Source organism: Chanos chanos, chromosome 6, assembly GCF_902362185.1.
Source record: "Chanos chanos chromosome 6, fChaCha1.1, whole genome shotgun sequence".
In the NCBI taxonomy this organism is placed as follows: domain Eukaryota; kingdom Metazoa; phylum Chordata; class Actinopteri; order Gonorynchiformes; family Chanidae; genus Chanos; species Chanos chanos.
Window position 1 is genome coordinate 36,428,796 of NC_044500.1, and position 18,548 is coordinate 36,447,343.

The 18,548-nt window shown below is 38.3% G+C and overlaps 2 protein-coding genes across 2 annotated transcripts; one reads left to right on the forward strand and one right to left on the reverse strand.

The window, feature by feature from the left end:
• Positions 1-1,175: 1,175 nt before the first annotated feature.
• rpn2 (ribophorin II) lies at positions 1,176-9,350 on the forward strand. The gene is made up of 17 exons (XM_030777192.1): positions 1,176-1,207; positions 1,847-2,034; positions 2,129-2,224; positions 2,352-2,527; positions 2,897-2,972; positions 3,174-3,308; positions 3,498-3,674; positions 4,126-4,244; positions 5,207-5,312; positions 5,989-6,080; positions 6,162-6,276; positions 6,884-7,078; positions 7,341-7,427; positions 7,526-7,621; positions 7,924-7,999; positions 8,536-8,665; positions 9,299-9,350. The coding sequence occupies exons 1-17, from the start codon at positions 1,195-1,197 to the stop codon at positions 9,348-9,350; spliced, it is 1,929 nt and encodes a 642-aa protein (XP_030633052.1). The 5' UTR covers positions 1,176-1,194.
• A 2,659-nt stretch (positions 9,351-12,009) lies between these two features.
• Positions 12,010-14,861, reverse strand: ghrh (growth hormone releasing hormone). The gene is made up of 3 exons (XM_030778313.1): positions 14,776-14,861; positions 12,262-12,366; positions 12,010-12,139 (listed from the first exon to the last, which is right to left on the reverse strand). The coding sequence occupies exons 1-3, from the start codon at positions 14,853-14,855 to the stop codon at positions 12,010-12,012; spliced, it is 315 nt and encodes a 104-aa protein (XP_030634173.1). The 5' UTR covers positions 14,856-14,861.
• Between the last annotated feature and the right edge of the window lie 3,687 nt (positions 14,862-18,548).

Below are 18,548 nucleotides of genomic sequence, written 5' to 3' on the forward strand. Positions count from 1 at the left end.
TCTGTAAAACTCTTCATATGGCTGGACCACATTCAGTACTACTTTTGTAAGAATAAGTAATCAAGGTGACAGTTCAGCTTTTTATGCATTCTGACATATCCTTATATGATAATATAGAGATGACCATCTTAGTATGTTTGGGATGCATACTTGTATGTAATGTAGATACACCCAAAACTCAGGTATCACTTCAGTTCTACCAGTCTCCATAACTGGGTCATGGTGCTCGCAAGTCCCTAAATATTGTAATTAAATAATTACATTATTTTGTATAGAGAGAGCGAAACAATAAAATTGTTTCCGTAAGATTTTGAATGTGTTGTTTTATAATGATGATTAAATAATTGGTGGAATGGCATTAATGTTTTGGATTGGAAAATAAACACTCGTTGTATTCCTCAGAATTCCTGAAATGTGTCAAGTTACACCTCATCGTGACTAAATGTCACACGTCATATTCACGAATAAATTTCAGGCATGATCCTGACTGTTGGGGGTACTTCCTTATTTATCTAGCTAAATATGTTAACAATTGTTATCTTCGAGGAAAATCTACAGTTGTTCAATTCTCTGTCTGTTCATTTTTGTTTGTTTGTTTGGTGGATTGTTATCTTATTTTTAAAATCAAGGACGTCAATTAAAATATGCAGGACGCAGATTTGATGACATCACGAATGTGCCGCGTCTATCAGTAGGGCGGGTTACGAATGCTTGGAAGCCAATGAAAAACAGACACAATACCTAAAGAACGCCCCTACTCCTTCAATTAAATAATCGCTTGGTGATTTACTTGCATATGAAATATTTTAATAATATTTCCACGATATAATTATAAACAGAGTTTGCATGTAAATATACCACATTCATATGTGCTCTCTGAAGATTGCACTGACACTTTCCTTTCCTTTCCATTTATGAGATGTATTTGGTTCATACCAAAATCCCTTAACAGGGGTGTTTTTGGAAAATAGAAAACAAAGTCTGAATTTAGCCAGTTGACGTGCCCAGTGTAGTTTTTATAATTATACTGATAATGAATAAAGTAGAATTTAAAATGTTTTTAATGATACGTTGAGCAATTTTGGTTAGACTCACAATACATCCACTCACAAGTCTTCCTGTAGTATTCACAGGTCTGTCTTCCTGAGTCCCGGAAGTATTCGGAATTCTTTTGGTGACGCTGCATACGGCGACATGGCGCAACACCGTAAGTGATTTGTTTCATTGATTGGTGAAATTCGTTTGTTATTTAAAATGTACAGGTGTTCAGTGAAACTAGTTTTGAAGTTGCTAGTATTTACATCGCACGCTGCGTCTTGTTTCAGTCATTCGGTTGCATATGACTTCGTATTAGCACAGAAGGAATGGCCTGTGCACGTAGCTAGCTAATGTTAGCCATGGTCCATATGATATTTTGTCATTTGCAGCCTCCATATCAGTTTTATTGTTCAGCGGCAAGGTTTTTCTTATCTCTTTTTGTAATTCAAACTCAGTAATTCAAACTCAAAAAGAGACAAGAGACAAGGTGTGGTGAGTCTGCAAGAGATCTGTAAGATTCGCCATCTCCCATGCAACCGGTCAAACACAGAAATGGCTTGCATTTCCCATTCAGAAGTCATTTGTCAAGTAGCAGGGCAAGTTACAAGACATTAGTTAACGTCAGTAATATGCAACCATTTTATGGCCGTAGGAAATTCTGTATTTCCGTGCAGGATAACACGCTTGCAGTCGGTAAATCATTTTAGCATATATTTCCTCAACTTGTCAACTTAAATATAGCCGAAATAAGAGATCTTTTTTTCCTGCGGAGATAGTTGCTGAACTGATTACTTGCACGTGTTTGCAGGTTTGTTCAGCTTGGTCGTGCTCACACTGCTTCTGGGAGCCCAGGCTCTGACCCCATCTCATCACCTGACGGCTTCAGATGTTGCCAGGCTTCAAGCCGTTTTAAGTCAACCCTTCAAAGACCTGAGATCAGCATACTTTTCTATTGTTGGTCTGAACAAATTGGGAGTCTCTCTTGCTGATGCAGATGTAAGGGCATACAGTGAACAAGGTTAACCTCTGCTTGCTAAGTGCTTTTGATTTTCATTCGTAATAACTGGATTATGTGCATCTCCTCTTTTAGGAAGCATGCCAGTTCCTTAAATCAAACCTGGACTCCACAAGTATTGAATCCCTGTTCTATGCAGCAGAGGCCAGCCAAGCCATCTCACAATGTGAGGTGAGATGTTTTATATTGTCCTTGTAATTAGGGGGTTTGCACACAAGTGTACAGCTGATTGCTATTTGTCCTTAGTACCTGTTTGTAAATCAAAGCGATTTTATTTTTAACTTTTTCTCCCACACAGATTCCAGTATCAAATGAGACTCGTGATCTGCTCCTGGCTGCTGTAAGCGAGGACTCGACGATTTCCCAAATCCACCAGGCAGTGAGTGCACTCAGCTCTCTGGGGCTTCCCCTGGCTTCACAAGAAGTAGTCAGTGCCCTTAAAACTCACATCTCTAAGGAAGACAATGTCCTGGCGTAAGTATCCGCCCCACAGTCACAAGTCGAGAAGTATCCTGCCGTAACCGTGCAAGCTTTACTTACTTCATACATACATTACTTCATATTTCAAAAAGTGGCTCAGCTTTACTAACCTCATACATACATTACTTCGTATTTCAAAAAGTGGCTCTTGGCAGTGTAATATTCTTATTCTATTGTGAAAGATTACCCTCCTTGTATTTTTCAAATCTGATAAAGAAATGTGTAATGAAATAGCCTAAGACGAGCTGTCCATAACAAAGTGTAAGGGTTTTTGTATAGCAAAAGGCAATACATATACAATAAAGCTTTATAGTAGTGCTGTGAACTGGGCCAACAGTTTCCTCCTTTCTTATCCATACGCAGAATCACCCTGGCCTTGCAGACTGCATCTCGCCTCTCTCAGCAAGCAGAACTGGGAGAGATCCTTGAGGAAATTGAGGTGAGCTACAGATGCCCTGAAGATGGCGCTGCTTTTCAAGTTTTTCTCTTGGTTCCATGTGTTACATTTAGATGTACGGCTAGCGCTAGGGAGTGAGTATTATGTGTTTGTAAAATACCTGTGCCTGTATTTACCTTGAGCTTTTAATACATATCACTTAGGAGTTTTGGTTTTGTATTTACTCCTTTTTTTTGTTCACAGGATCTCGCTGCCAGGTTGGATGATCTGGGTGGGGTGTACTTACAGTTTGAGGAGGGTCTGGAGGCCACTGCGCTGTTTGTTTCTGCCGCCTATGCCGTGTCTGATCATGTGAACGTAGAGCCCCCCCTAAAAGAGGTGGGACAGTCACTTGGGTTATATTGTGTTTTGTGCTCAGATATAATTAGGAAAGAGGACATCTCACATCAGAATCATATAAGAATCTGATTTTGAACACTTGATTTTTTTTTTTTTTTTTTTTTTCTTCAACGTCACATAATGTCTACTCATTTTGTGAGTACTAATAAGACTTATTACCCTTGACAGGACCAGGTTATTCAGCTGGTGAACTCCATCTTCAGTAAGACATCTTGGGACTCTCTGTCTGAGGCCTTCAGTGTAGCCAGTGCTGCTGCTGCCCTTTCCAACAATCGCTTCCAGGTTCCAGTCATTGTCAGCACCCAGGGCCCAGCCACCGTGTCCCACAGTCAGCCCCTCCTGCAGGTGTGCAAACGGCAAAACCTGCATCACACAGTGCTGCACATGTGTCATGCCCCTTCTGTAGGAAAGTGTTATTCATTGTAGAAGATCAGTCTTTAAAGATGAGCTCTGTTCTGTAATGTGTTCAGCTATGACAAATATATGGTACAGAAAATGTGTCGGTTGTTAGAAAATAAGCTCCATTAAGGTAATGTGACCCTTTTGGCTATTTCCTCAAAAATGATTAGTCAAAAAACAATATTTTAATTGACTAAAGAGGTTAAGCCCTTACTGCGACCATCTGCATGTTGCTAAGCCAAATTCCAAATTGATTTTAGCCATTATTATACAGAAATAATAACCTCAAATTGAGCAAGCAGAACAAAGTAAGACAGAAGTAATTACAATATGTTTTTGTCGCATAGGCTCGGTAAATTCGTATGTTGATAGTGATCGTCCTCACCTTTACCAACAGCTTCAGGTCACAGACGTTTTATGCCAGCCTCTGAGCTCCGCCAATGTGGTAGTGGAGACTGCTACTGCTGTGGTCTCAAAGGCTGTGGTACTGAGCCAGGCACCCTTCAGCCTGAGAGAGTGAGTAAACCATTCAATCTGCCATTTATAAGGACTCTGTTAAATCAGTTAACATTTTGATATATTCAGACTTGTGCTCATTAAGAAGTGTGCCAAGTTTAAATGAATACCTAGACACTTATAGTATGTGACGGCTTATGAAACAAGAGGAGTGTTGCTACATCACTATACTGTACACATATGAAGCTAAGGCATTACATATCACTTTATACATAATCAGTGTAATCATTTCTTTTGCTGAGAGATGTAACTGTCAGTGGTGTCCCTCCACTGATTACTTCTTCTGTCATAGTGGTTGCTTCTTCAAAATCAGGATACCGTGATGACCTGCTTAGTCCCGAATGGGTTTTATTTGTGGGACTGCTGAACACATCAACCCCACATATTCCACGGCTGTGGACACACTGATGTCTGTGTCATCAGTTATTTTTGTGATAACTTATTAAGCAATATTTATTTATTTATTCTTTTTAAGGTAGGTTCTAAACAGACAATAGAGGTATAGACAAACATAGCAACACGGATTAGTTTTACACAAAGGCATCCACATGAATGAAATAAGCACAAAAAACTGCACAGCTGACAAGTGTATTTCATTGTTTTCCTTGCGGTCAATGCTGTTAATAGGACAAAATGGAGAAAAGGACTGAAATGCTTAATAAAAACAGGCTTGATTGGTAGAGTTTTCAAACTTAAGGGGTACAGTAAGATAAATCTTAAGTTTGAGCTAAAAGTCAGCAATACTGGTAATACAGCCTCGTGGGATTTCATACCAAATACATATATACATGCATGTGTGTGTGTCTCAAAAACCTGGTACATTACTTAGCTATAGGGATAGATATTGTTTTTTGTTTTTTTTATGAAATGAATTCACATCAGAAGTAGATATTTTAACTTGTGAATCGTGTTTAATTTTCTGCTACTCTAAGGCATGAATTCGTCATTGTTTGGTTTTTCAGTGAGGTGTTTGAATTGGACTTCATGACCAGCCAGCCAGCCAGTGGTTACTATCAGTTCTCTGTTGCTGTCACTGGAGACAGTCGACTGATTGCCAACCACGTTGAGGTATTACTAGACCCTGAATCAGATTTTTAATGGTTAACATGTTGTAATGATGGATGATGTGTCTATAATGCTGATATACGGTAGTGTTTTGGTGCTATTTAAGATTTATGTTGTGTGATAAATTAAAAATCCAATAACACCAGGACTCTTGAACAAATTAGGAGAACAACAATATGTGCACCACCTAAAAGGTCTTTTTTGTGGTGGTTGTTGTAGACCCACCCTTTTGGTTCAGGCTTTGACAAAGATGCACTCCCTCACATTCTTTCACACAGCTTTTAATTGGTCGACAACACTGACTAAAAGTCATTTTTTGCAATTTAGGTCAAATTGCAAGTGTGGCTTTTAGTTTATAATTAGGTATATTCAGTCCTTGACAAGGTCTTTTCGAAGAGCAATTATTCAGACATTGTAATATCTAATTGCAGTGTCAGCCATGGTCATCAGTTTTCGCTTATTAGTCAAGGTTAAGGTCTAAGCTTTTAACCCCTGACCATTAATGTGTCTGATTCAACAAAACGCTGGCTGCAGTTACATTTAGTTTTTTGTCCGAGACAAAAGGTACAACATGCATTTTTTTTTCTTTCTTTTTAATGCGCAGAAATGGCTTTAAATATACTTGTGTGTTAGTGTTGAGCTCATTCGTTTAATGTCAATCTATTGTGTCAATCTGCAGCTTAAAGTTAAAGTATCTACTAAGGTAGCCATCCGTAATATGGAGCTGTCTGTGGTGGATAAAGACCAGAGCATTGGAACAAAGACCACTAGGTAAGAAAAATAGCCTGTAAATCTGGATTCCTATAATCACATGTTGTAATAGGGCTAAACAACAGTGTATTGTACTTTCAGTGTGGAGTATCCCACCAAGGCAAAGGCCTCCTTCATGGCTGATAGCCACCAGAACTTTGCTATGACTTTCCATTTAACAGATGAGACCACTGGAGTACAGCTTACTCCTCACCAGGTATGTACAGTGTACCTTTCTCTGCCTCAACACTCTTTTTTTTTTTTTTTTTACTCCAGACAAAGAATGGATTTCAGATTTTGCCTTTTAAGGTTATCAACATTATGGAGAGTACCTTCAATATTTCATGGTTGGTACTGATGTTCTGAACTGCTCATGCCCTTTAGAGTAAATGACCCCTTTTTTTTTACTGTTTTGTGCCATGTTCCACGAGCTGAGTTCCATTACCCTCAATTTTTTCTCAATCTGGAAGAGCCAGTTACCAATACTCAAAAGTCTGCACCTCACTTCAGTGTTGAATGAGGGCTAATACATACCCCTCATTGGTATATTTGAAGCCAACCTTTTTTTCTTTTTTTTTACACTAGAAGTTTCAACTTTCGTGGAGAGCACCAGTCACACAGTTCCTCTATAAGTGCCCCATTGAAAATGTATCATGAAGTGAGGAGCCCTTGTTGTCATGCCAACTGAAAGGAACACGAGACAGTTTCATTTCTGGGGACACCTGTCCGTTTGCAATGCTAAAAGCAAGACAGTACCTTAAGTAGGTGCTCCACTTGGTGAGCCTGCGTTCAATGTGTGAACTGATCTTTTCTCTGCTTTTCAGACTTTTGTGAGGTTACACAACCAAAAGACAGGCCAGGAAGTTGTGTTTGTGGCTGAACCTGACAGTAAAAACCTATATAAATTTGAGCTGGACACTGCTGAGAGGAAATCAGAGTTTGACTCCATCTCGGGCACCTACGCTCTCTATCTGATTGTTGGAGATGCTACACTGGAGAACCCCATCCTGTGGAATCTGGTAAAGTTTTCTAAGCCAAGACTACAGTGGTGAAAGAATTTTTTGAACACCTCTACCTCAATGGCTTTAAAGCTTGTCTTCATTTATTAGGCCTTACAGTATTTTGAATAAATCTTTTCTATGTATTTTTAATTTTTGCATCCTCTCAGAAAAGAATAATAAATAGTATGTCTTTGAATTTATGTATAGGTCTCTGACTCAGAACAATGGTGTAGATTTTCTGCCTCATGAGTGTAGTCATTTTGTGTACTTGTCCTTTTAGGCTGATGTTGTGCTGAAGTTCCTTGATGAGGAGGCACCATCAACAATCCAATCTAAAACTCTTTATGTCCCTAAACCAGAGATCCAGGTAATCAGACTCACATTTTTGAAATCTAACAATCACATGGTGATTTCTTTTGCTCCTTCTGATACTGAAGTTTGGTTCACACTGTTCTGTTCTTTCAGCATCTTTTCCGGGAACCAGAGAAGAAACCTCCCACTGTGGTGTCAAACACTTTCACTGCGTTGGTTCTTTCGCCGTTTTTATTGCTTCTCATTTTGGTAATGGCTGGTTAACTCATCCTCACTGCTTAAAATGTTGCAGAATAAGATCAAATTAGCTTCTTTGTTGCCTAGATGTTCTATTCAGAACGAAACCTAGAAACATAATTAATGTGCTTAATAAGGAGCAACAGGGAATAGTGTGTTCTTTTTCATAGTCTGAAATGGTTAAGATCATGTATCTTTTATTTTTGCCTGTGAAAGTAAAAACAGAATTATATATATATTTTTTGTACAAAGGAGACCTTGGGCACATATTTGAATTGAAGTTAACAATGTTTATAATCTCTCTACCTGTACAGTGGTTCAAACTGGGGGCCAACATTTCAAACTTCAGCTTTTCTCCTAGCTCCATCCTGTTCCATGTAGGCCACGCAGGTCAGTGTGCACACAATAGCACAAAATTACATTTCAGCTTTTGATGTTTGTACTTGGAACTAAAGAGCTATTTTTACATAATTTGTGTTCTTTATTAAGGATTCTCTAAAATGTTCTAGCTGAGTCCTTCATTGTTCAGTTCTCTTTTGTCAGTGTTTAGTGTGATTAACTGCTGTGGATTCCATTCAGGAATAGGCAGTGGTCCTCCTAACACATCTCATTTCTGCTGGATTTTGTCTTGAGTCCTTATCTAACGCATTGGACGTGATACGACTAGTATTTAGGAGTTTATCAGGATATCCTTTTACATGTTCATTTTACCAGACTTATTCCAATGAGATGTTTCCACCCGGTGACGCAAATTTCTCACTTATGTCTACACTTTAATTAGCTAGTGCAGGAGTGCATCACAGAATTGATGTTGAAAGCCTTCAGGCTCAAGAAGAGGATGCAGTAGGATGACTGCCTACCACTTATTTAAAGCCGTGCTTTCCCTTTTAGGTTCTGTTTCTTACTTTCTCTCTCCTCTGTTTTAGCCATGCTGGGTCTGATGTATGTTTACTGGACTCAACTCAACATGTTCCAGACGCTCAAGTACCTGGCCATCATAGGCAGCCTTACCTTCCTGGCTGGAAACCGCATGCTGGCCCAGAAAGCAGTAAAGAGGTATATTCTGCGTTCTGTTTCTGCTCACATCGCGCACAGAGCCGTGGTATAAACATTTTTCCCCTAATGAGAAAAGCTTAGCCTTTTGTACATGAGTATAAGTGAGAAAATGGATCATTTGAGCTCTAGTTGTCCCTTGTGAGTTTTACTCATTCCACTCGCGTGGCTTTGTTCAGGTGGATCGTGACGTGCTGGCTCTCTAGTTTGTCCTCAGAGCCCTGTAGCGCAGCTAGCCTCACACGCTGGGCTTTGAGTTCTGTTGCTCATGCCCACTGGGACTAGAGCAAGCGTTGCCTGTTAGCAACCTCGTGTGGGCGATCCTTTACCCCATTAAGGTGTAGTGTTCTTGAAAATTCCACAGAGAGAAGTTATTATTTGGATGAAATCAATCATGATACCGAGCTTTTCGGTTCCAGTGAAAGCCACCTCTCCCAAGCTGGTGTTCTTGTCGTTGACTCAGTTACCCTTTTTCGATCGATTCTAAGACTTCTTGATGACCATTTTTAATTTGGAATTTTTCAGGAACTGTTCACTTGTGATACTTTGCTTTCTTCAGTCATTTTTCTCTTCTAATGCTTGTTACTTTAACCCTTTCCTGCCCTTTTCTTTTCCTATCTGTCTTTGCTCTTTCAGGATTGCTGCAGAGCAGAGTAGTAGGTTGGCAAAATATAGAAGTCTGCGATAAAAGGCCTCTTTGTTAGTCTTCCAGGCTAATGTAAGGCTTGTGTTTGCCACATCTGAATGTGTGTCATACTCACTGCATGGCTGTGCATATAGTATTTACCCTGTGCAGTGAGGCTCGGATGAGAACGAGATGTTCGGGTCGTTCTTTCATTCATCACCACATTCCCAACACTTCATTTGTTTGTTTTCACCATGCAACAAAAGAGCAGCGCATGGGGTTCGTGTAATCTGGCCAATTGCAAAGCTGCTGTGTTTTTCCTGATTTATGCTACTGCTGTATGCTTTAAGAATGGACACAATGGTATCCACAACCTCAGCTGTCTGTTGCCAAGGAATCATGTGTGGTTGCTAGGAAGAATTCACTCTGAAGTGGTTACTAAATACATAAACAAAACAAGCTGTCAGCAGTCAATTAAGAATACAATTTAGAAAAATGCCATCTCTGTAAAAGTAGGTGATTGTGGTCTTTCGAAATGGAAGGCAAACACTGGGAGCTGGCTGGCAAAGATGGTTCTCTTTGCTCTGTAGTCTGCTTTACATGTGTTTGTTTCTGTCGTTATAACATATATAGACACAGTCCATATATATATACAGGTCTTGAGCATATCATTTAAATTAGGATGTCAACAATCTGAAACACAATCATTTCCATCATTTTTGGATGTTCCAATGAGAGAGCTTTTCGGAGCCCTGGTTATAGATTGTTTATGCATGTGACTCAGTTGCCTTGCTGTTGACTCATCACTAAGTATGGAGTCTGCTCCAGCTCTCTTTCTTTAATGCTGGAATGGAAAACCTTTTGATTTATTTCAAGTGGCTTTGATTTATCAGGGCCATTCTGATAAATGACACAGAGCTTTGTTGAAGTGCGTGTGTAAGGAGTTCGAAATTTTAGAACTTTGTGTTGGGACAGCTGAGGCATGGTGTGCCTGAGAGAAAGTTCTGAGGAGGGGGTTACATTGGCTTTAAGAGATTGTGTAACTGCCTTATGAAAGGTGCCCTGGTCAGTCAAGCTATTCATCCGTTTCATTCATGATCATCCTCAATGGTCTTGTATGTGTTGTGTGCTGTGTATAGATTTTGGCCATGTCCTTATAAAAGACATGCATGAGCAAGAATCTCTCCTACTAAACTATTCCTTTTTTAGTGGGGTTTTTTTTTTTTTTTTTAAATCAGTGTGTGTGCATTCAACCAGGTTACCGCATGTTTACATTCACAGATCCATTGTACTCATTTTGCTGTCATTTGTCTGATACTGCATTTTTGTTTAATTGAATCTAATCCAAATTTTTAATCCAGTGATCTCTTTGTCTTTCTTTCAGAGTGGAATCGAAATGATCACAGAAAATTGTTCAGAGAAAACCTGGGATTGTCCACTCTCATCCATGGCTTTATTTAAGTGAAAGAAATCTAATGAAAGGCATTTTACAATTTTGAAGATGCAGATAGTTTTCTGTGCGAAGAAAGCTCATTTCCACTGGTTTTGAAGAGATTGGTGCCCCAAAAAATGTTAATATGGATACATAAAATTAAAAGCAAAATGCAGTTAGAAATGATACTCCTCCTCCTTTTGATTGAAGGCACTGTATGACTAAAGTGATACTTTCTGGTTACTTGACCATTGTTGCTCTTGCAGTCACTTGTGACCATTGCCATGGCAAACTCACTGAAACGCTGTAAAATTATGCCCTGACAGTTAAGCTGTTTTCTTTTTTTTTTTTTTTTTTTTTTTCTTTTTCTAAATAATTCGGATGGGTAAAATTGAGTAAAAACAGGTAATTTCTTGAAATGTTTTTTGAATGCACGTTGCTGTCACTGGTGGTTATTTTTTTCTGTTTGTATTAGGCCTGCTGGCCTGAGCTGGGTGAGAGAATGCAATTGGTGGATTGTGGTGTTGATATGTATTGGAGATCTTTTAAAGGTGCTTGTCAGTATCCGTTACTCCAAGATGACATTGTTGTCCTCTCGTTCTCATGACCATTGTATTGATTATGGGGCTCCACTCTTCCACATCAACATTACAGCTCTCATCACATGAAACCCTCAAGGCTGGCATCATGTTTTTGTAATGAACAGAAATAAAATTTAAAAAAATTGGACTTTGTTTAAAACTCCTGACTCATTTTTTTTTTTTTCTTTGCTCCCCAGTGTGAATTATTTGTAGTACATTTCTTTTGGGATATCTTTTCCCATCACAACTGTCCTCTGAGCTGGGGGACATGAAAATCATGTGTTCTTAGAATATTTAAAGAGTAATAAGAAAATCATGCTCCAAAATTCCACAGTGAGGTAGTCAGGATTAAAACAACAAATTCTTAACTATAGAATCTCAATGTTTTATTCAGTGCATTTCTTAACACTTGGACATATTTTATTGTTACTTTGGATGAAAAACTTTGGATGAACAGGACATTTCCAATCCAGTTTAATTCAGACACGGGAATTCTTCTTTCCTTTGCTGATCTGTGAGACACTTGCTGTTTGTAGTCCGCCTACAAAGAGATTCGATGCACTCGAAACTGAAACAGCCAAAGGGAAAAGAAATTAATAATAATGGTGGAAAAAAAAAAGAAATTAAACGATACCCGAGTAAAGTAAAAATCGCATAGGATGAACTGAATGAAAAATAGGATTGTATGATGCATACACATACTGAGAGATTACCTTAGCCTTTTGAAACCTCTTTGTTGTTCCCTATAACTTTGCTCCTTCAGAATGGATGTGAGATCTTGTTTATAAGCATCTTCATAGAAGTCTGACTGACGTTTGACATAGTGTTCAGTCTCCTCCCTGTTTGACATAAACAAGAAAGCAACACGCACACTGTTGATTACACACCAGAGACTGCATCATAGAAACTGAACTGTAATTATGTTTAACGCTTTTTATCTTTTGGCTTCACCAATACCAACCCAAGGCGTTTGCCCATGATTGTCTTAAGGAATTTTCTGGCAGATATTTGACCCAGAACCTTGCGATAACTGTTGGTGAATATGGCATCAGCATGTCTTCCAAACCTAAGAGGGGAACAGAGTGGTAAAATACAACATATTCATTTTCCTTACAGTTCAAATCCATTTTTGAAATATTTTGACACATAGAGAGATCTGAAATCAGAATGATTTTTTTCTGTAATTGTAAAAATGTAGCATATGACAGAAAAGTCCATGCTGAGTTATTGATTGTGGTCATTAATTCTCATTCATTAAAATTACCACTCTTGGCTTCTGGAGAAAAAACATAGGCATATCAAACTATTGCAATATAATAAAAGAATATAATGGCAATAAAATTATATTGAATAAAAATAAAAAAGAGCATAGGAATAAACCAGAAAGCAGCATAATATTTTCTGTTGCAGTGAAATGTCTTAGGGGACTTAGGGGATTTTGAAGTAAATTAGTTTCTCAACCACAAACCTCTTTTAAATTGTTTGGGAGGGTTAATTATAATGGGTATTTGAGAACGACGCCCTATCATTTATTGTGGAAGAAATGTAATATTTATGAAGATTAAAAAAATTACACCGTTGACATTGTGAATATTCACAGTTCTTTAATTTATGAAAGTTTTATATAACTGCTAATATTCAGCATCTCGTCAGGGAAATCTGTCATGGGCAGCTGTATCGAGGATATCAGAATAACAACTGGTCTCTGACTGGAACTTTCTTTGTAATGGATTAATGAGTCTTCTTCACAGAGCTTTTTTCCTGGTTGATACAGCACTGGACGTGATCAACAGCACAGCTGATGATAAATTATACACTTGTGGGGAAAAAAAATAGCAAAGTAGCAAAGTACCATTTTTAAAGGATTAGTAATTGAACACATTTATGCAATTTCGTAGACTGTTAGAAATGAATATTTCCATGAAAGCCATCTTGAAAAAATTAATTGTCTAAAATGTAACGCCTTTGAAATAATGTTCTAGAGCACAACATGCATCTTTTATAGAGTTAAACAGATAAGACTTTAAAGCATCTTTTGACAGCGAGCTTTTGCCTTGTACTATCTCCGAACCCGGGATGCATAATAAAAGCATTATAGCCCTTGCCTTGACTACAGATGTGTGTTTACATTTTTGTCAGACGCGGACAAAGGTTGCAACAATGTCCTTGAAAAAATTACAATTATTATAGTGCGCAAAATGTCCAATGCTTGCGTGAATTACAGAGACCCTTTGACCCTTGTTAGCACAATAACAGCAGAGTGCGGTCTCAGCCAAGTGGAGTGACCCCTGAGAGATATTTTACATTGGGTTTGAGGCTGGCGAGCACGCTGTAGAGCTTCTCGCTGCCCTCTCATGTGAAACCAGTCTTTGTCCTATTGCTACATCTCATCCATGCCTCATTGTTTGCCTGCGTATTTGGGGAATGAAGGTGAAGCCAACAATATGGGTGAGTAAAATTAGTCATCACTCAACCGAGCCTGAAAAACCGAATTCTGAGAATGTGCAAGTGAAGTAAGCCTGCATGTATTACTAGATGAAATCCATGACTGGGTATGAAAAGCTGTTCAGTTCAAGCGTTTATTAGTCCACTTGAATGTATGACTGGGCTTTGAAATAGTATCCAGGGTAATTGCTTATAGCACAGCTGGGAATAACAGAGGCTATAGGCCTGTCACTTCAGCTAAATTGGCCAGGAGAGAAGGTGACAGGAACAAACATCTCAATGGTCTAAAAGTTTGAGGAGGTTTTAACACTCATATGAATATGGATATAAGGGCTGTATCCATTTCTGTGAAAACTGAAGATAGAACTATTAAACAGATGAATATGTTATGAAGTCATTTTAAAAGTTATGTAAATTTGATTTTAGGTTTATCATACACATATTAATTTCATGGGAGTATATTCAGTTTAAGCAGTCAGAAAAGAAAAACCTCTCTGAAGCAGTGTTTAGGGTATTACAGAGGCAAAATAGGTCAGTGTTAGTGTTTGGTCCTTCACAACTCCATTTTAGTGCAAAATAAATTGCTTGTCACAATTCCAGTATGACTATTTGTGTAAATATTAATCAGTGTTAGTCCTGTAATTGCTGTTTGAGACTTCATTTTCAAATACTTAACTGCTTATTATTGTTCAGGCAGTGTAAACCTAGCCATTACAATACACATCACATCATAATTGTAGAAAATATTGCAAACCACTTAGGGCATTAGCATGTGAGGTGCTCTTGAAATAATAACAGACTACATATATTTTCATTTATACACTTCACATGGATTTTTTCAGCAGTGACAGGGAGTCTACCTAATTTAATGTGCTTTAATGTACCTTATTTAAAATAAATATATTTATTTTCAATAGCTGAGATATAAAAACAGTGTTTTGTTGCCAGCAGTTCAAAATTGGATCGAAATCCATTAAACATGACCATTTTAACTCAATTTTTAAATCATTTCAGAGGCTTCATGACTTACCGAAGTGATGGATAGAGCGGCGAGCATGCTATAGACATCAACAGGCAGAAAAATGCCAACAGTGCAACTCTCTCCTTCATTCTTTCCTTCAGTGACTAATTCTGAAAACAGTGACCAGCAAGTTATGACAAGAGTTAAAATTGCATTATAGAAACTGCTTAACCAACAGTTTTTGGTGCTTGGCTTTTTTGAATTAGAGCAGTGGACATCTGACCATTGCAATGACTGGTCATGATTCAGTGTGTTGTTTTCTGCTTCAGTATTTCACAATCTTGTCTACACAAATTAAATACAGTAAACTTTTTCTTACATAAATATTTGCAACACTGCTCTTCCTCCTGTTTTTTTTATACTTATTAATACTAATTATAATATTAATAACTGACAATGATACTAGAGATACTAGATTCTAATGGAAGTGTATCATACTAATAACCGACAATTCACATGTACAGGAATGCCAGAAATTGGATTTAAACAATGAATGATATGTTGCGTTTATTGTGCTGAGTTGATTGGAAAAACATGGCAAGTCATACCGTATTATCTCTCAGTTTTTATTTCACTGACAGATACAGCCAAAGCAAAAAGATACTCCTATAATACTATAATACTATAATAATAGAACAACATTTAGTTATTTTTTAAAAACGTACATTTACCTGAATGATCCTGTGTGGTGGGGTGTTTATTGCTTTTGAGTTGTCTCTCCCGCTATCCTGAATCTGAGGCAAAGGCTCTATGTGAACAAGAGCAGGTCAAGCTTGCACAGTGCTCGTTGTCATCCTAAGTATTTTCCAGACAAAGTGATGCGCAAAGCAGGAGGGCTTCAGGACTAGCCTTGTGTGGACTCTACCACCCATACCGAATAGCCTTTTAAAGCAACCCATGTAGTCAACCTGTGACATCACTTTTACGAGCATTTAGCTGTGGAACGTTTCTTCAATGCTCAGGGGACTTTTTTCGTATTTGATAAATCTCTCTCTTTCTCTCAAAGAAAAACAGAGTGAACCACGCTCACTTTACATCAATAATGATTCAGTATACATGGGCACTTAAATTGAATCACAAAGTGAGTAATTACTGGTCAGTTAACTGAACAATGATAAATATTAGATAATGTGCATTAGAGTTCTCTGAGTGGATAACAAATTAAGATCTCTTTTAAAGAGATGTGCAGTTTGAGCACCAAGTGCTGCATTCGAGCAGTCAGCCAAACAAACCAAATGTGACCAACAACGTGCTGTGTCATTCACAAATAAATACATACATGTTTGTGTAAGAAAAGTTCTAAAGGAAGAAGACGACATATATAGAAACACTGATGTAAAATGGGAGCATGTATCTTTTTGCATTGTGCTGTTAACAGGCTATGAAATAGGCAAGGGGCCAAAAAATGCTGAAAAGTACCAGTTCATTGCCTCCACAGAGATGCCATTGGCATGACCTCTTAATATGCAGTGTTTTGCATATCCATAAATCATAGAAATAGTATAGCGTATCAGACTTGATTAATTCATTATTTCGTGACTTTTAATGTTCTTTTAACTCAAGATAATCACATCACATTATCATTTTAGACTGAATGCAATTTGTATGTCAGGTTAGACATACATCTTATACTTCACAGATTAAATTCCTCCGTCGGCATAACACATTCATAGCCTTTATAACTACAAACGTTTGTCTGTGATGTCAATAGCAAACCATGTTTTAAATTCTTCAGATGACGTATATGCTGGGAACAGGGTGTGCTCATTCGGTCATCACGGGCTTGCCCACGGAGAAAGTTTGCACTTTAATACAGTCTTCTGGCTCAGTTCAACCGGTACTGTTGTGAGGTACGGTTTTTCTAGACCAAAAATAAGTAGTTTGAACTGAAACGTGACTGATGCACTGTGCGATCAATGGCGCCCCTTTTGTTGACAATCAATTTCCAAGAAAACCCAAAATATTTTGTAATTATTAAATGTGGATAAGAAAAACCAAGCGCGTGCCATAGGTAGGCTTTCTAAATATGTGTAATTCGATACTGTTCTGACGATGTGATGGTATTTTGCGCTTGGTCGTTGTTACAGCAATATACTTGATCAGTATCACAATATAATTAACACAAACACTATTAGCTCGACTGAAATAACACAAACCATTTAATTACATGAAGGTAACTGTCAAAACAGGTTGAAGGATTTGCACCCAGCCCACTGCCTAAATGACGCAGCCGGCGAGCACGCAGTTCACTGCCGATGTTGTGGTATCGAGGACATATGTTCCGAGGAAAATAAAAACATGTCTGAGTGAGCACGACAAGTCGCTACCATACAAGGAATAAAGCCTGCCCCTAACACTGGATCTGATATCAACAGGATCTGTGTAGCTTACTGGCTACTTATGCTATTTATATAACATATTGTAATATTTTTTCTGTCAGGCTACAGATTTAGCAGCGTCACACAGAAATCTGTCTACTAGTCAAATTCACAAACATTCTTAATAATAAAGACCAATATCAAGGCTCTAATCTGGCTGAGTATAATTACACAGTAATGTAACACACACACACGCGCACACACACAAAAGAGGCCTGGTAGGAATACCATCACCCCAGACAAAAATCTTTTTCTGCATGTTTGCTGAGTCACATTCTTGAGAAATCTCTTTAATGTGGTAGAGTCTGCAGTCATCAAAAAGCAGGTGTCATGTATGCAACGCAATCCTCGCTTGTCTTCTGAGGATAAATGTCTTGCGAGAAAGAAGTCGTGAGACATAGCAGAATCCATTAGACCACTTGCTAAGGGTGGTGGGTTGTATAGATGGCACTCATGTGCCCTTCTTCAGATATCTGTGAGGAAATAGCAAGGTGCTCGACAATCAGATGAAATTCCATGGTACCATTTTTCTGGGCACTTATGGAGAGACTTGCGGAGCACATGCTAGGTGACAAGTGCAGTTTCTTTAGCTAATAGAGACACAAATCGACAATGCATGATTCCACTTGTTAAGCGACACCAGTAATCACTTACAAACCTGACTACTCACACAATGTAGGGATCATGGTAACTTCTCACAAGAGCAACTGAGGTTCAGTGTAGCCCATTCTCCTAAGAGCCACCTCACTGACTGATCATTTGGCAAGTTCAAAAGGAGATTCCTAAAAATTAGGTTGAGGTTTGACTGATTGGCCCTTAGTCAGAATAGAAAACAAATACTGGAAGTAAATGTCCAGAGCAGTTGCATCTTCCCACTGACCTCAGTAAATCTAATGTGACCTGTATGATGGCATGCCTGGGCATGAAAAAAAAATCATATACTAACTAATATATCAAAATTAACACAATTTCTGTGGTGTATTATGCAATATGTGAAATAAATATGCTGCTTTGTGGCACCATTTCTCTGATCCAGCTTTGCTTCCCTCATTTTATTTTGCACACTGTTGTGCCCAACAGTCGGTCTGTATTTAAGTAAAGTATCGTTACAACTACGTGTATATAATACGCTTAAAGCCTTAGAAACTTCTCTGATAATCTTGATCCTTATTCATTTCTCTCTGTCATACAGTTTGTCCGCTTTCTCTTAAGATTTCTCCTCGGAGGAGCAGCCTGAGGAATCAAGGACTTTTACTTTGAAAAACGTTCCAGCTCGTGGCCATTTTGGAAGTTCTGAAGTTGTTTCTGTCATTATACACTGTCGCGTGTAGTAAGTGACCCCAAAGCTAGCCAACAGGAGCGAGCAGGTTTAAAGAAATGGCATAACCTAACCTGAACAGACTG

Coding starts and splice junctions, on each gene's coding strand:
- rpn2 (XM_030777192.1), top strand. Junction 3,675..4,125: donor ACAGTCAGCCCCTCCTGCAG/GTGTGCAAACGG, acceptor CTTTACCAACAG/CTTCAGGTCACAGACGTTTT. Junction 7,428..7,525: donor TCCCTAAACCAGAGATCCAG/GTAATCAGACTC, acceptor CTGTTCTTTCAG/CATCTTTTCCGGGAACCAGA.
- ghrh (XM_030778313.1), bottom strand. CDS start 14,855: ATGAAGGAGAGAGTTGCACTGTTGGCATTTTTCTGCCTGTTGATGTCT. Junction 12,367..14,775: donor CCGCTCTATCCATCACTTCG/GTAAGTCATGAA, acceptor TTCCCCTCTTAG/GTTTGGAAGACATGCTGATG. Junction 12,140..12,261: donor ATCATGGGCAAACGCCTTGG/GTTGGTATTGGT, acceptor TATGTCAAACAG/GGAGGAGACTGAACACTATG.